This window comes from Sceloporus occidentalis, unplaced genomic scaffold, assembly GCF_023333645.1.
Source record: "Sceloporus occidentalis isolate IW3139 unplaced genomic scaffold, rSceOcc1.0.p SCAF_50, whole genome shotgun sequence".
Classification (NCBI taxonomy): Eukaryota; Metazoa; Chordata; class Lepidosauria; order Squamata; family Phrynosomatidae; genus Sceloporus; species Sceloporus occidentalis.
Window position 1 is genome coordinate 1,681,795 of NW_028317030.1, and position 18,194 is coordinate 1,699,988.

Below are 18,194 nucleotides of genomic sequence, written 5' to 3' on the forward strand. Positions count from 1 at the left end.
TCCCAACAAATCCCCTAGGATAATATCTTCAATTGGATTTTTTCTCTCTCTCTCTGTACACATTTGGGTGTTTATTGGTCTTAAAACCATTTAAGATTTGATAATTCAGCTGTGCTGTTAATCATGTACTAATATTGTAATGTCATTCCCTTTTAAAGTGTCTGAATTAGCTATCTAAATGATCATTTTGGAATGTTGGGGGAAGGGTAGACTACTTACTTTATATACACACAGCAACATGTTTGCCTTAACTCTTTGTGGGACAGATCAGTAAGCAATGCATGCCTCTAGATTACATTGGACACATTTCACCTAAGGGGTTAAGGCACCTTAACAAAATTAAGAAAATGTATTAAAAAAAATATATATAAAATTGTGCAATATTTGCAAAAAGTAATAGGAATTGCATGTCACTTTTTTTTATTTTTTAATAACGATCAATAAAATAATACACTTAATGCATCATTAATTGAAGTTTTGCGGCTTGAGAGATTTAAAATAACAAATATAAAAATAATAAAAATGTAAAATAAATGTAAAAAAGTTACGCCAGGGGTAAGAAATGGTTTAAGATCTTAGCTGCAATACAATAAAGTTTGCAGTGTTTTTAAATTACACTATTTGACTTAAGGTGTCTGTAATGTTTGTTCACCTTAATTTAAATTTCTATGAGAAAGAAACTTAATTTGCAGTTTGCCAGTGTTTGGTTTCTAAGATCCCAGCAGGGTGGGGACTGATTGTAACACTCACTCCATAAAATGCCCCACTAGTTGGGGATTTAAAGGTCCTCACAGCTCTGTGAATTTGGGGATGGGGTGGTGGTGGGGGGTGATCATATAATTTGTCTGGACAACCAGAATAACACCATGTATAGCCCCAATCTGCATGTATATATCTTAAATAAGGGGAAAAAAATAAATAATATGAAGATCTACTTTTTTGGATTTCAAAATAAATAAAACTAACTTCCCAGTGTGTAAATATAGAGCAATAATTGAGATTTTTCTTTCCCTATCTGCACTCATAAATCTGCCTTATCCCTAATGCTAAAATCTGAGCAGTCTGATGTGGGCAGCGGAGGTTTAAAACAGAATTAGTAACTTTTACCTTTAAGATTTTAAAACCTCTTTGATCTCCATCAAACATAATTCCTTAAATATCCCCTTGACATGTTTCGATAAATATTTGGGACTTGGTCTTCTGTTAAAATCATAGTGAGAGTTATTGCGCCCACAGGGGTAAGATAGAGTGCTATGGGTGTTTAAAGAGATCTATGGCCCTGTATAGTCATGCACTAGTGGCATTTACATATTAAGATAAAGAAGTCACTAAATAGACGTGTTAGCCTTTGTGTTTGTATATTAATTACATGGTAAAATATCTATTTCCAGCATCAGTCATTCATACCATTGGCTACTGTTTGCACTGCTGATGACTAATTGTACCTGGCTTGAAGTGAACAATTTAATTTATATATTTTTTTCATGTTTATTTCCTAGCTAAATTCAGCCAGTGATACTCTATTTATTTACACACATCAGAGGAGCCTGGTGGGGATTAGTATGAATCAGCACAGAACAAGGTTGGGAAGGAACTGAAAACCTCATAAAAAATAAATAAAAACTTGAGACAGGAGATCAAATATTTTGGCTGTGATCTTCAGCATAGAAATCTCTTGTTTGATACATTGTTTTTAAGCATTCATTGAATGGTAGGTGAAGAAGTGGGATCTGGGGTAAAAGGAGAAGGGGGGGGTCAGGTGGGGTAAGAAATAAGTAAAAACAGGTCTATTTTACACCTTGTTTATTGTTGGTTTTCAAAGTCAAAATCTAATCCAATCAATAGCCCTTGATTTTACATAGCACCTAGACTGTCCCAATACACAAACAGGTCACTGAAACTAACACACAGTCTTCAAGGAGACTCTACCTGTGTCTGCTACTTGTTTAAATCACTAGTGTATTCCTAAGCACATGTATTCAATGTCCTTATCAGACTGACATGCTAATAGCTTTCACACCAGGGCATAGCACTGCATTTATATTTATGTAATCCCCATTCTCACAGCTTGTTGAAAAATAATCAATTATGGATATAGAATACCTGTTTGGCGTGAGAAAAAAAAAATATAACATGAAGATTGTACAGAAAAAGTAAATCCTAAAATGCAAGTCCATATCATCTATTCACCTATGCATGTGATACATACAGCTATCTATCCATACATTTATTTATCAGAATGTACCTTTTTTGTTAAGTTAAGGTAGATATAGAAATATATATATATACATGGAAAGCTGGATAGGGATATACAAGAGGGTGCATTAGTGCTCTAGATGTGGAGGATTTGACTCTCGAGTTAAATAAAAAAATGCTAATTTTAATGACCTACATAATTCATTGGTAGAGCAGAGTTCATCTTGCGAGGAGATCTATATACAAGGGGCTGGTTTTTAGCAGGACAGTCCTCCCACATTTAGCCCAGGACAGAAGAGAGGGGAGTTTGACATTGGAGAGCACAGGACAAGAGGAGGGACAAGAGGACATCACTGGCAGTCACTTCACTCAGAGCTCAATGAGACAGCAGCCAAGACACACACATAACACACGCTCAGTGCCATCAAGAGTTTCCTCAACCACAACTCCTCCTCAGTCAGGTTGCATTGGCTGGCTTAAGACTCTGCTTCTGCATTCAAGAAAGCTTCACTCATCAACACTTTAATCATCAGCTTACACTCCAAGGGCAGTCTGCAAACCAACACACAACGTCATTTTGGAAGAAGTGAAAAAACTGATCCTCCCAGGTTGTGAAGAAGTAGCTGAGATTTTTTTTTCTCCTTTTTTTCTTCTTTTTTTTTTCTTTCACTTATTTTGACTTTGGTTTCAGTCTCCTGAGATCTTCTCAGTGTGCAGCTGAATCTTGACAGCCCAGTTCCTACATCTTGCTACCTTTGGGACATCTTTCTCTCTCTCTCTCTGTGTGTCCGCATCAGCGCCCACCTTGGAGAAAGCTTGGACATTTGTGTCACCTCATCCATTTAAAAAAGAAGAAGAAGAAGAAAAAGAAACTTGGAACCAAAGAAGAGAGCGAGATCAGATCAGTCTGTTTCTTAAGAAGAAAAAAACACTGTGCACTGGAAGGATTTTTTTTCTTTTTCCTTTTCCTTTTTTTCTGCACGGATCTCCGAGGCTTTTTGCAGGAACCTTGTCTGCTGTAGGAAGCTCCAGGTTCTGCTGATCACCAACGTTCGATTTTGGAGGTGGTTTGTGTTCTATCTGGGGCTTTGCTGCACTCCCTCCCCAGCACCACCCTCCCCTCCTTTGGGTGGCGTGGCTCGGTGCCCTTCTCTCCCCGTCTCCGCAGCCTGGTCGGGGGAGGGAATGGGAGGAGGAATCTGCTGGAGCTCCCGGGACTAGTAGTGGTGGGTTCTGCACCTTCTCCTGCTACCAGCTGGCTCCACATCAACCAAGGAGAACCTTCTCTTGTCCTCCAGCTAGCCACACAATAGCTTTTCCTCTCTGGGAATATTCTGCAGCCTCTCCCCACCCCAAACAGTGCACCACCATGAGATACATCACATCAGTGCTGGGTTATCTGTAAGTATTTTAAGGGTTAAATGCCCCACTTGCCCCAAATTACCCCAACCTTGTGCCTAACCTGCTTATTTCTAACCTGGTCTTTTCTCCCTCTTTTCTCTTACAGGTTGTTTCACTTGTTTGTACTCTGCCTACAAGCTCAGGTAAATACAACATTTTTATTTTTGTATTAACCCTTTGATATTCTGTATCCATTTTAGCTGACCACTTAGGGGCCAGAAACACATAGGGCATATTTCCACCTAATCCTGCTTTATAGATTAAAATGTGAGCTCTGATCATTGTTCCAAAGTAGCAAATTCAAATAGTTTATGCAATTTAAATAACAAACAAATAATCACACCAGAAAGAATACCTGGACATCCAACAATTTCACACTTATTATTTGCCAGGCTACAATTAAACAACCGATACAATGTGTTTGCAAACACTAAATCGCAAATAATAGTGTAGGTGCAATGTGCTACTTATTTACAGAGAAGCTAGGACATTGACATGACAATATATGGTTGTATTGGCTTTAAATTAGTACTCTACGAGTTTCAAGGTCGGAGCATTACCTATAAAGTGATTCTTTCCATAATGTATAGAATAAGCAGTTTATATTATGTAACAGGCGATGCTTTGACAATGAATCATAAATATCCTCAATAACCTACGTGATGTTAGCGTAAGATTATAAAAACAAGGATAATTAAAAGAATAAATAAAAATTGAGTGTATCAGACGGAGACAGCCTTATGGCATACAGACAGTCTCCACATGCTCCCCTTATCTGAGCTGGCACCGTCATCTTACCATATTGCCTACAAGAGTGGAAGGTATACTAGGGACAGAGCAAGATACACTTAAGGAAGAGAGGAGCTTACATTGTCAGGAGAGAGTATAACATATTACATACATTGTGAGGGATGGGCTGTTTCTCAAGAAGCCCGAATCTCTGATTTGATATGGGGATTGTAGTAAGAGCTCCTTTCTCACCCTTCAAGGTGGAAGGAACATCTCCTTCACATTTGTTCAGAATACATCTTTATAAATGTCACAGACAGCTAAAATGGAGCTGATTACAGCCAAAGGGAGAATAAATCTCCATAAGGCCCGTTTGTTAAACCATTGGCCAAATTTGTCACACTTGTGTTATATAACCTAGAAATTTCAAACCAGATGCATGCGTTTTAGTATATATATATCTATAAATGTTATATATATATATATTTAATATGCATTTATATATCTATATATATATTCACGTTCATATATTATTTGTTTGTGTAATGTTTTATGAACAGGAAATGGTTAATTCTAAAACAATTATATTTTGGACATATCCTGAATTCTTAAAAAAAATATATGATTTTTTCTTAAATTTATGGTCGAAATAATTTTGAATTGGATTCTAAGCAGAAGCTTAAAATTAATTCACTATATAAAAATTAAGTTTCATTTATTTTGTCACTGTGAATGTTACACACAAGTTGATATTGTGATTGGGAGTGTGTGTAACAAATTAATTTGACGATAATTGTTAAAATATAAATATTTCTTGTACTTTTTTTTTTGCTTCCACACATTAAACTGTGATGGATGCCATTTAGCTGTATTAAAAAAAAAAACTAAAAAAAAAAAACTATAAAATATAATTGTTTTATATATTTCCTAAAGGTAACTGTTCAGTCCCCACCTAATTTTACACAGCATGTGAGGGAGCAGAGCCAGGTGACAGATCAGCTGAGCCGTCGCCTCATTCGGACCTACCAGCTGTACAGTCGGACCAGCGGAAAACATGTGCAAATCCTGGACAACAAAAAAATTAACGCCATCGCCGAAGACGGGGACCCGCATGGTAAGGACACTATTGTATTTTGATATGCATGCGGTATTGTATCATTGCCTTTGCACCAAGTTGTGATGATTAAACTACAACTCTGATTGCCTCGTCTGAGGGTAGTGAGAGTTGTAGTCCAAAAACCTATGGTCGGGGGGGGGGCTGAAGTTCGCTTAGTCCTCGTCTTAAAGATTTAAATATTTTCACCTTGTTGATGCGTGCGCGCCACGCGGGACATATTACAAGCCTGTGGAAGTTATGTTTTTCCTGCCTGCATGAGTCAGTGCTCCATAAAGCTTGCAATCTAATTTTGGAGTCTGACATAAAGAGAGATAAGGTAACTGCCCCAAGGTCATAAACAGAGCTAGGATTCCAATTGGGGCTTAACTGACTTAACGGCACGGCAAATTCTACTTGTTATATACGTACCTTATACGTCATTAAGTCACAAAGTACGGCATGATGGGTCTAGCGTGCACCATGGAACTGGCGGCGAGCCACCACAATAGCTTGGTTGCCCACTTTGGCACTAGTAGGGTTAATTGGCTCAGAATACTAGGGTGATTTAAATGTCTGGCCAAATTCTTGCCCCGTTTTATTCTTTTATGCTGGCTGCCTGCTGCAATACAGAGGCAAAATAAGTGCAAACATTTGCATGATACTTAAAGTTCCTCTGCGTTCCTGGGTGTTTTTTTTGCCTTTTACTTTACTTTTGATAAATATGGAACTTCTCGCATGCCACGTGGTTGCCACACAATAAGTAAAATAACCGCCGGCCCATAACAATGGATCTCAGGTGGCTTTTTCCATGCGGACGGACCCTGTGCCGCTCTCCTCCGGTGGTAAACGTAGACGTTCGGCTCCCCTGTAGGCCTTGAGCAGAACGATGAAGCTCTTTAAAAACCGCAGGCCTCTTACTGCAGGTGAAGGGAGGCCACGCAAGGTTGTACGGCGTCCTAATCTGTGTAGCACATTACACACGCAATTAAATTTCCCTCTCAATAGGATTTATTTTTCTTAGTCTTTTTTTTTTTTTTTTTTGGTGGCTCTTCTGGATTCTGTAGATACGATAAATTACAACAAAAGGAAGTTGTTGCCGTAGCTTTCAATAAAACCTTAAATCCCCCCAAATCTTTAACATCAACAGAAGGCAGTAGGCATATCCTCAGATTACAACCAGCGTTCCTTCAGTTTGGCTTCCTTTGTAGGTAGCTAAAGGATATATATACTTTTTTTTACATATAAAAAAATATATATTATTAGCCAATGGACTAAAAATGTTAGCAGACAAGGGTAAATTACATGCACAGAGACATTGATTTGTAAAATCGAATGTAATTCAGACAAAAAACAGAGCATTTTAATTGTTGAAGAATAATTTGGAGGAAGTAGAGATCTCGGTACGGAAAATAAAAAAAAAAAAGAGAAAAAAAACAAAAGAAAAAAAAAATCACAGGGAAGAAATTATGAAGTATGATACAAAACAGGAATAGAACAAGCAGTTTCTCAGATGTAAAGGTTTAACAGAGTTGTAGTCTGTAAATGTTAAAAAGAGGTTCAAGATTGTTCTGTATGAATCTCTAGAGAGACCCCCATGTCTGGAAGAGCCATTAAAACTCTTCGTACTTTCACCTTTTTTAACATTTCCTGAATAGTTTCTCCTCTTTTCAGTCCAGTTTTCGGATCAAATGTGTCTCACTGCATTTTTTCTGCGTTTACGTAGCTACTTTACTTCAAAGTTTTTAGCATGGAACATAATTTTACTGGGATAAAGCTGTCACTAAAGCACAAAAAAAAAAAAAAAAAGAGAGAAAAAGAAAAAAAAAGAATAGAATTGAAAATGCTAAGCTTTCCAAAAATAAAACTTTGAAAACTCATGACCCCTGCTTAAAACAATATATATATATGTATATATTTTTTAAAAAGTACATTTATTTAGCATTATCTTAGGTAACAAAGCATTAAAAACCCATATCATACTAATTTTTTGGACAGGTTTAATCTCAGTAATAGTGATTCATTTATATATATATATATATATATATATTCATACATATTGTCACAATCAATGGGCTTGATACACTTATAGATATTTTCTGTTATAATTATTTATTGATTTGTATAGCGCCATCATATTCCGCAGCGCTGTAGAGCTTGATGTATATATTTCCAGGCCTGCATGCACATAGATATGTAATTACAATACAATATAATTGGTCTAAAGAGACAGATTCTGGGTCTAAAGTCTCCTTTCCCATTGATCTTCATAAATCTGGTATCTTACTGGGACGCATATTGAAGCTGCGCAGTTGCCATCCAACATCTCCTGTCTTCTCCATAGACGCTTGCCCGGTCTAGTCGTTTTCTGTCCGTCAGTAAGACAATGTATACGGACAACGGAGAAATAAATCAATGTTCTTTAAGCCTTTTACTGGATTTCACATTGATTTTCCTTCATTTCCCACCCAAAAGACCCATAACGCATCCATCCATTCTGTCTGTTATTGAATCAAAATGCACCAACGGATCAGGTGGGGATTTTACCGTACGATGTATAGATGGATGTCCGTTTAACCCATTTACAGCCTAAGGGCTAGAAAAAAAAACACCCAATACTCATAGGGTTCATTACAAAACACATATATAATTATATAGAAAAGATGAACTGGTTTGGGGGGGGATCATTTTCCAGAACTCAAAAAAGTGCTAAAAAAAGTACTAAATGCCAAAAATCTTTATTGAGCTCGCTTACTTATTTTATTAATATCGGTAACTCCCAATTATTCTATATATATTAAAGCTATTTTAATGTATATTTTGCACAGCCGCATATATTTCTATAACCAGATAAACTATATCTATCTATTTTTATACTATATTTGAAATAATGTAATAATTACTAAAATATTGGTATCGTATTTTAACTCCTTGTGCGGTTTTTGCAAATTAAATCCATAGAGTCAAATAATAACACTTTTTAGAGGCGGAATCAGTGCCATTGTATCAAATTGGAATGAAGGGGGATATCTGCTTTATTTATTTATTTATTTATTTTAAATTGCATTGACCTAAAATTTACATATTCAGTCTGAACCAACAATCAATGCCCCCATTAAAAAAGGAAAGTAAATCAATAAGACTCAACACACAAGGGTGATAGGAATTAAAGGGCATTTATTACCCTCTGAGCACCGCGTTCCGAGCAAACGGGGAATAAAAACAGAACAATTCCAAGAGATCGGATAAAACGGATTCGTGTTAACATTAAAGGGTTAATTACGTATGTGCGTCTCAGAAACCCCGCACTGAATCTCTATGTATTAAAATGGTATACACGAGGATGGGAGAGGGGGAGCCCGTCTGTAATAGTGATTGACAGTCTGTTATCTGTCTGTCTGGGTCAAATTTAACATGTTTTGGCACATATGGTTTTGTCGGTCTGTCTAATAAATTGCTATTTTGAGCTAGTACAGATACTTACGTCTTTATAAAATGTACTGGCGTTGGCTATAGCATGGGGTCAACGGGTCAGGTCATTGTTCCGTGAATCAAAGCTTGCATTTTAGTGACGAAAAATAAAAAAATAAAATAATAAATGAAAGTACCTGTTAATAAATATAACCAGAATAAACCATATCTAAATGCGATTTAGTTTGTAGATAAAGATGTGAATACTTAGACCCTTTCAGTGCCAGAGGGTAATGCTGCATATTGTACCCTTTTTTGGATCAATCTTAAAGTGGTTTAATGTCAACGTCTATAAGGAGGAAAATATTAGGATGCATATGGTTGGCGTCTACGCGGGATGCCGTTAGTATTACCCGGTTAATGAATGTATTCCCAATCCAAAAAGTATTAAAACTTGGAATCTAGATCTGTTGATGTCGCCTGCGTCGTTTGTATGTCGCGGGCAACCACAAACATCAGATAAATTGCCACTAAGAAACTAGAACGCATAAGAAGCACGCCGCATCTGCCAAATCTACATGTTTAATTGGTGATATTTTATTGGGGATTTGTTTTATTTGTAGAGAAAACAATAGGGCAATTTGTTTTTCTCTCCATCAAAACTACCCCTCCCCCACGTTAGACAAACTCATTGTTTACCCCCTTTGGCAATGAAAGGGCTAACGTAACGGCTCTTTAGTTGCGGGTTTCATATATGGAACTAGCACAATACTAATAAAACATGCTAGTTACATTATGCGTTGTGTACCACCTGATTGAAAGAAATTAGCATTCTTAATGAATTGTAGAGGGGTGTCTGGAAAACGAGCGCTCTAGATATGTTGTAGGAACCCCTCTGTCTTGTAATGCAAATATAATCCAGATTAAAAGAGGCAAATAGTTAAAACACATTTTCAATCAGGGCTGACCCTCCAAATAAGGCCACTTTTGTATCACGGGGGGGGTAGCGTTAAGAGCCGAGGGAGCTTTCTGCATGAATGTTCTTGAGATTGGCACCGTCCAGGTATAATGGATGTTTCTCATAGCCCGCAGGCAATAAATGGCTTTCTCTCTTTGTCCTTACAGCTAAATTAATCGTGGAAACGGACACTTTTGGAAGCAGAGTTCGCATTAAAGGTGCCGAAACTGGCTATTATATCTGCATGAACAAAAAAGGAAAACTGATCGGAAAGGTAAGGAGAGCTTTCGGAACGTGGTCGTAGACCAAGTCGGGAAGGGAGCCCTGGAAATTCTTCTAAGCATGAAGAGAAGTCATCGGGCGGTTATTGTAGTCAAGAGAAGCTGAGCGGGGTTTTTTTTTATTTTCCGGAGGCGCAGATTAAGAAGAAGGATGGGAAATTGTCAAACAAAAATTTTGATCAAAAGACGTAGAAGTTGGGGGAATAGGAAAAAAAAGCCAGACAAAAGAGGAGATAAAAGAGCCAAGGAGAAGAGAAAAGGTGAAAGGAATAAAAGGGGTTGTTTCGGATTCCATATATCTTATTTAACAAATAGCCAAATTGCCTTTCTATTCTGTACAATTACATGCTACAAGCATTTGGAATGTTAAGACACCGTTCCGACTGCCTCATCGCTAAGCCTTGGAATCTTCCCATTAGTCATGCTTTCTCTTTAACACCCTGAAATGTCTCGGAGGGTTCCTGGTTTTTCAAACTCACTTCCAAGCCATTATGAGTTCTAAAGATGTCTGCTTCAGTGAGAATTCTGATTCCCCCTGTATTCAATGCATTTGGGTTGGGTGGGGTGCGGGGACTCCGGCTGATCAACGTCGATAAACACCCTTTTCTTACAAATACCTGCTTTACATCCGCTCGTCAAAGTCAGCTATTGCCCACGGGATCTACAGTTTAAGCCCTTGGGAGTTAAAGGAGTGAGTAAAGACGTTACTCGACCCTCTAACACCCACAGGGTTACCTAACATTTCTTGACGTTGAAATCGCTAGTGGGTTTTTTTTTTTTTTAATCGTAATAAAATAGCGAAAAAAATGTTGGTACAACCAGCTGCTATTCAGATAAAAAAGTGGATTACGCAGATTTTCCACCCATAAAGTAGATATTATCGGTCCAATATAACATCAGAACAAAAGTTGTACCAACTACCTGCTTGATTAGAGTTCCGCAACACCTTGCAAGCGGTTTTACGACAAAATGGATTATGTGATTTATTTCTCACTTGATACGTCATCACAGTGTGTGCATTCCCAGCTGCACCGTTAGGAACAGCTGAGCAGCAAATGGTTGTCCCCATGAGTCTTATTTTAGTGATTTTGTTTATAAAAATCATAAGATTGCAGCTGCACGCATGAAAAAGAATGGTGGTCGTGGAGACTAAACAATTCTGAAAGCCAATTAATCCTAAACGTGTATTATAATTACACGATAAAAATGCGGATCTATATCGATCTCTGCCGATTGGTGTATTGCAGTTGGATTCCAAGCGATTCATTATTAAAGGTCACCGGTTATCCAAATGTTAAAATCCGTTGATTAACCCTTGACGTGCTTGCTCCTCTCGTCAAAATCTCCAAGCAAAGCGAGTTAATTGATGATATATTTTTTAAGATTACTGAATCGTTTTAAGTATTCATGATGCTAAGGCAATTTCTGAGAAAGTACCAATACAAATAATAATTTGTAGGATTTTTAAATATAATTGTATTTTTTTTTTTTTGAGATTTACTTGTCGTATCGCCGTATTTTAGGGTTCTTACAAAAAATACAAAGAAAATTGAGTAATATTTTTGTAATTCTCCTTGAATTTGCAGACGAATGGAAGAGGAAAAGATTGCGTCTTCACAGAGATCGTCCTGGAGAACAATTATACCGCTTTGCAAAACGTCAAATATGAAGGCTGGTACATGGCATTCACCAGGAGAGGACGTCCTAGAAAAGGTTCCAAGACAAGGCAACACCAACGCGAGGTTCATTTTATGAAGAGGTTGCCGAAAGGTCACCACACCACAGAACCTCATAAACGTTTTGAGTTTATTAATTACCCTTTTAATAGAAGGAGTAAAAGAACTCGATACTCGAGCTCCCGGTAGGAACCGGATAAACATGCTTTCTGGGATCCATGGACTTTAAATAAGACTACTCTATTCTAATATAAAAAAAAAAGAAAAAAACATGGACTAGCTGTTTTATATATAAATATACATATATATTTTTTGTTTTTTACAGAAGATGATCTATTTTTTTATTCCTATGGGACTTTTTTTAAGAAAAAAAAAAAAGAAGAATTGTATGGACTTACATGAAGTGCGCTCTTCTCGTAGATCGTAGAATTTTTTTTTTTATTAACTAGCAGAAAAAAATATAGTTAGGTGAGGACAAGCCTGGGACCAAAAGTGCTACTTAAGAACACTTAACCAAAAAAAAAAAAAATACGAACAAAAAAATAAATAAAATACAAGTACTGGAAAACTAAAGGAGAACCTTCCACTTGGTTCTTTATTTTTTACATAAATCCATTAGAAGAAGGGTTGATATTTTTTTTTATCACATATGCTTTTGATTATTTTTGAGAGCTGCTTTTTTTTTTTTTTTTTTTTTTTTTCACCGATTCAGTTTCCTTAATGGAAACATTGAATTACCTGGTTAAAACAGGTCTTCATGTTGAAAGAAAAAAAAAAAATATATATAATAAATATGAATATTTCTGCCAATGAGGACAAATCAATTTCTTTGACACTAAAGACCTCAAGACTTGCAACTGCATGTTGGATAAAACAAAGTACATCCCAGTGGTAGAAAACAGTTGTAAAAATAGTGATACAAATAATAATATTGGTATTATTTTTAAAACACTGTACAAAATGTCAGCTGCCTGGCAAGACTTTTGTCCTTTTTTTTGAGGATATGTGTACATATTAATATTAATGATGGAAATATTTATTTAAATGTATTAAAATTTGTTCTAGTATTACAAAGGCGTGTGTTTCCCTTTTTTTAGGTTGTAATAAATAAATGTATTTAAGTTTTAAAATGTTCTTATTTAGGAAGATATTTATGGTCACCTAGCACTGCCAAGTACAACTCTTGAGAATTTCCCAGGGTAGACTACCTGGAGCGTTCCGTCTTTTCCGGGGGAATTGGCTCAAGAGAGGGTGGGCCTAGCCATGCCTAAGGGCAAAGTTAGTGCAAAACAGTTACCAGACGTTGCCCCTCTGCCCGGATAAAGAGGAAAGTAACCTGGAGACCCTGGGAAGTAGGGCTGCACTTGGAGACTCCCAGCCTATTAATACTAAATTATCACATTCATTAAGCTGGACAGAAGGGACAGAAACTTTTATCAAAACAAAAAGGTTTTTTTTTTATATTTGGTACATTTAATGTAAAATGTATATTATTATTCATTTACATTTACTTTACATTTCAATTGTATCCATGATATGATATAGTACTTTATTGATCTTAAGAAAATACTAAAATCAAATAATTTATAATATATGCATATTCACAGTATAATAACAAACTATATTGAGGCCAAAAGCCCTCGATGGGTACTTGATGCGCCATTTTGTTTATGAGACAGCTGCCTCGGCCATGGTGAATGAGTTTTGGTTTTGGGTTAAAGTAGCGTTTAACATAAAAAAGACAAATTGAGCACAACGTAGAGAAACACAAAAATTCAGAGCAATCCTATAAGCTCAAAATATTAAAAAAAAATTAAAAATAGAATTCATATAAATGCGTAGTCCTCCAGACTTTAAAAAAGACTTTAATTACGGATATTATCCAAACAAATCCTAATGTATAGACTAACCTCTATCCTATTAAGGATGGAATATATATATATATTTGGGATATTACTTTTCAGTTCACATGTTTTCAATTTAGAACTTTAATATTCTACAAGAGTGGTAAGAAGGTCTGGCTTGTCCTCCCCCCACCACTTGTTTGGCACCTAGACACAGGCCGTGTAAAATGAGAAACTAAGTAACGGACAGCGATCGGTGGGAACCAGAGTTTATATTTGGTAGCTTTCAGTCAATCCTAGAAATAGCTTTTGGAATTCCAGCTTGATTTATTGACCTAGGCTACCTTGACATCAGGAGTTATTTTAGCAGGACAGCAAGGTGACGTAATTCCTTCATTCCATCCAACGTTGGTTGGGGTGCTGATGAGAAATAGCATGGCGGGCGTACATCGTACAGGTATGTAGAAATACCGAAATGTATTAACGCCACTGAGGAAATAACACTCATGGTACCCACCACGCCGTTAATGTCATTTTGTTCCCATGTGTTTTATAACTCTGTAAAGGGCATTGGGAACCAGGATCCAAGAATCACTCTTGGTGCGACTGGCTGCCTAATATTTGCAGCCAAGGCTCTGTCCAATTTAAAATGATATATTGTCGTAAAAGAGAAGAAAATCACAGAAAGAAACAACAGCGGCCTTCTTACAGACAGGACATAAACCTGTTAATGGACTTTGCAGAGTCTGGTACCTGTTTAGATGAATGTGTGTTGTAGCAACGGCAGATTCTGGGTCTATGATGAAAGGATATATGAAAAGGTTTTTTTCGGCATGACTCCATGGTTGCTCCGCGATGAGAACGTCATACTATGGCCCACGGCGCAACTAGAGGATTGTTGCACTTGTGTGGCGCCTGTTAAATTATTGAGGCAAGATGAATTGGGTTTTTTTTTTTGGTTTCAAAGTAAGGGCGCTTTTTTGAATTTGCTTAAAAGTGAATACAGTTGAAAGTCTCAGTGAAAGGACTGGATCATTATTAATATTAGGAATATTTTATTTATTACAAACAAAGCTATTTATTACATCATAACTTTGTGAGGCTACAATCACTTTGCACATCTTGCAGATAATCAATTAGATTATTCTGGTCATATGTCATTATGTCGTTATGTTTATCTATCTATTACCTCATAGCGGAATAGCTTGCTTTCTGTCGGCAGAGATGTAACAAATAGCTATAGCAATAGCAGTAGGTCACTTGGTTTTGGTTAAGCCTCACTCCCTAGCCATGCCTTAAACCATGTCCCCCCAAAAGTGTCGCCAACTGAAATGCTTGGAGGTACGCCTATGGGAAATCCACCCTTGGATGTTAACGTTTAATGGATAAGCAGTGGTAATTTTCTGAAAATCTTTATGTTATAGAGCTATAAGGTGCAAAACAGACAGACAGATAGAGAGTGTGAGCCGGCTTCGTTCCAACCTCTACTCCTCAACGCTTCATGAGTCAGGCCAATGAGGCATTGGGCTTAAAGCACATCTTGAGTAAACACCGGTTACCCCGTGATATTATAGATTGAGATTACTTGGTTATCCAACACGCACCCACACGAGGAGCTGGAACAATAACCCCTGATGCTGCCGTGATGTCATACAACCAGTATGACATCACCGCTACAAGCACAACTGTGCCTTTTAGACATACACTCCGTCCATGATACAGATATGCACATAACAGTATACGCGTAGTTATAGAAGCTTTGATTTTTATAAGCACCGGTAAAGTTTAAAGCAAAATGAAACTAAACAAACAAATTCATAGCTCTGGGTAATCAATCTTCCGTGCGCCGTCCGTGGCTTGTAGGAAATTTGTACGAGGCTAGATCTAAGCGCCTACAATAAAACGAAAAAATGTCAAGCACATTTTCCCAGTAAAGTCTGAAGTCTTTTATGAATAGATTTAAATAGCATACAAAGATTAATGTGACACATTTTCTTTCTTGGTCCACACATTAAAAGTAAGACTGAGCCGATTGTGGCATGGCAAGGAGCCACGTAATGATCTAGAGGCAAACACAAAACCTTAATGTGAGGAACAGAGCTCATTACCGAGGCAAGAACGTGTATTTAGATTTTGAGAGTGCGGGAGAAAACCAGCTCATTTTTCACATATTTCCTTGGAATTAAACCCGCATATGTGTGATACCAAGGAGAGGGCAGGTGTTTTTGGCCGTGCATGCGCCGGCCATCATGGAAGCTTCGGACCGAAAAACAGCTTCAAAATTAAATTGTTACAAAAGAATAAAATGGCACGTTGTGTTAACGGTATAAGAATTCGGCAGATGTATGCGATAACCACTACGCCGAGCCAAACCACAAGCTCAAGTTCCCAAGCTGCGCATGAGCCAAGCTGGACTCATCCGCAACATAAGGAAAGTCTGAGACTGCAGAAGAAGAGACGTTGATTTGATTTGATTCGAATCTGGAGTAGATTCGCTTCAGGCTAACATTCTTATAAGTTTTAATTGTTGGCTTTCACAGCTATACTTTAATGTCTATTTCACTTAAAGCGTAACACATCCCAGCATGCACCTGATGCCCCTTCCTGATTGGCTGCTCATTCTATACCATTTTAAAACCATCAAGTTTCACTGAGAAAAATTAAAATGTTTTAATTATATTTTTATATTTTCATTGTTAGTAAAGCCTAAAGTAGAATAAAGCCAAGTTTCCTTTTTTATTATTATTATTATTTATTGTTTTATATAGCGCCATCAAATTCCGTAGCGCTGTATACTGTATTGGTTTATATAAAGTTTATTTATTAAGATATTTATTTGCTTGTGAAAAGTCCATTTTGGAATTTTAGAAATAAATAGGTTTTCAAACTGTGTTTCCATTGTTGAGAGGACTTTCAGGTTCTAAGAATATGCCTGTTTGTTTCTACATATGTTATTATTAATATATATCGCCTAAATTGCATGTTGTCAATGGATCAATATTGCTTTAAAAAAACCTTTTTTGTTTAAAAAAATAATAACTTAGAGATTCTGAAAATTGAAGTGCCCTGCGCCCTTGATTATATGCATCAGAAATGACAAAAAATTGAGCAACGAAGAATTATGTTATTCAAAAAATTAAGGCCTCTCTTTTTAGAAGTGCTGGATTGGGGGTCACGTAAGGTGCCCACCTCCCGGCTACAGCAGCATGCCCATTGCAACTACTGCTATTGAGCTGGGGGAACTGTGCTGGCGGATTATCAATTAGCGCACCGGGACCCCCATAGGGTTGGGGCATCTAGGCATGTGCCTAGTGTACCAAATGGATAACCTGCCAATGGCTTCTTTTCTACTCTAGATTAGATTGCGCAATTCAGTAAAAACGGCCCACAAATCTGTGAATTATAATTCAAATCCGGACAGCAAATAGAATACTTGTGGGCCATCTGGAAACAGGAATAGGCTATAAAAATAAAAAAATAAGATCCAAGCATGTAAAATTAGAAATGGAATTATTAACAGAGGATATACCGCGCATACTGAGAAACAATAGATAAAAAATATAATTTGGATGCATTTTACGTGAAAGAAATGCAGATAAATATTAAGGAAATATACTAAAATAATTGTAAGTGTGGGGACCCATGGAATGATTACTTTCCAGTATTTGTACTATGAAGATGACTGACACCGATGGAGAAAATGAGAACATGGATATAAGGCTGACAAGTGTGTGCGAAGTACTGTCATATGTTCCATGCAAGGAAAGTGCGCTGGAGAATTTAATTTCAATTGACATTGGAAGACGGTAGAATGAACAGAAGGAGCGGAGAAATTGCAGCCCTATAGCAGGCAAAGCCATTAGAAAGTTAAGCCTACTAAAGACTCAACACACCTGGCTCTTTAAGCCCCTTGGCCTCTTTTTTAAATCCATTGAGTAGCTAAAGTTGTTTTTTTTTTTTATTTATTTAAATTTGGACAGAGAACGTGATAGACGGTTCCTTCAACGTCCCCGCACTGAGCGCCTGCGAGGACCAAATGTCCTCCGATAGCGTTCTAACCCTTCCGATCAACCTCCTTGCTGTTTTGCATATGCTAATTTATAATGCCCGGGGGCTCGCTTAACCAGTTCCTGCCGTTATCCTGTCTAAAAATGTAAACAATCACTTTCTATATGTTCTAAAGTGATCTTTGTATATTGCTGATGTAAGCTGTTTTATATTAACTATTACCTGCAGCTTTTAAATAAAACCTTTGCACTTCTCTCCACTATATAACTCAATAAAGTCTCGGGTCTACTAATCCAAGCACTTTTTTTTTTTTGGTTCATCATGTGCGCTTTTTCTTGTTATATGGGGATGTGTTTTATGGTATAGCATGTTTAAGTGAGTGAAAAACACATGGGCCGGTCGGCTGCTATTTGACTGGCCTACGAATTCATTTTACTGAGCCAGATGTGAGACCATCTGTAAGCCGTCTTTTATTGTTGTAAATATATTCAGTGCTGAAAAGCCTACAAGTACACCTGACCATGTACAGAACTTTCAGACCTCCAGTTCAATTTTATGGAAGTCTCGTTCCTTCGTTCCGGTTATGGCCCGGTAGAC

The 18,194-nt window shown here is 37.2% G+C and overlaps 1 protein-coding gene across 1 annotated transcript; it reads left to right on the plus strand.

Moving 5' to 3' along the window:
- The first annotated feature begins 3,565 nt into the window (after window positions 1–3,565).
- Window positions 3,566–11,934, plus strand: LOC149288613 (fibroblast growth factor 8-like). The gene is made up of 5 exons (XM_089491513.1): window positions 3,566–3,597; window positions 3,704–3,740; window positions 5,260–5,440; window positions 9,956–10,062; window positions 11,656–11,934. Exons 1-5 carry the CDS (start codon window positions 3,566–3,568, stop codon window positions 11,932–11,934), a joined length of 636 nt encoding a protein of 211 aa, XP_089347639.1.
- The last annotated feature ends 6,260 nt before the right edge of the window (window positions 11,935–18,194 follow it).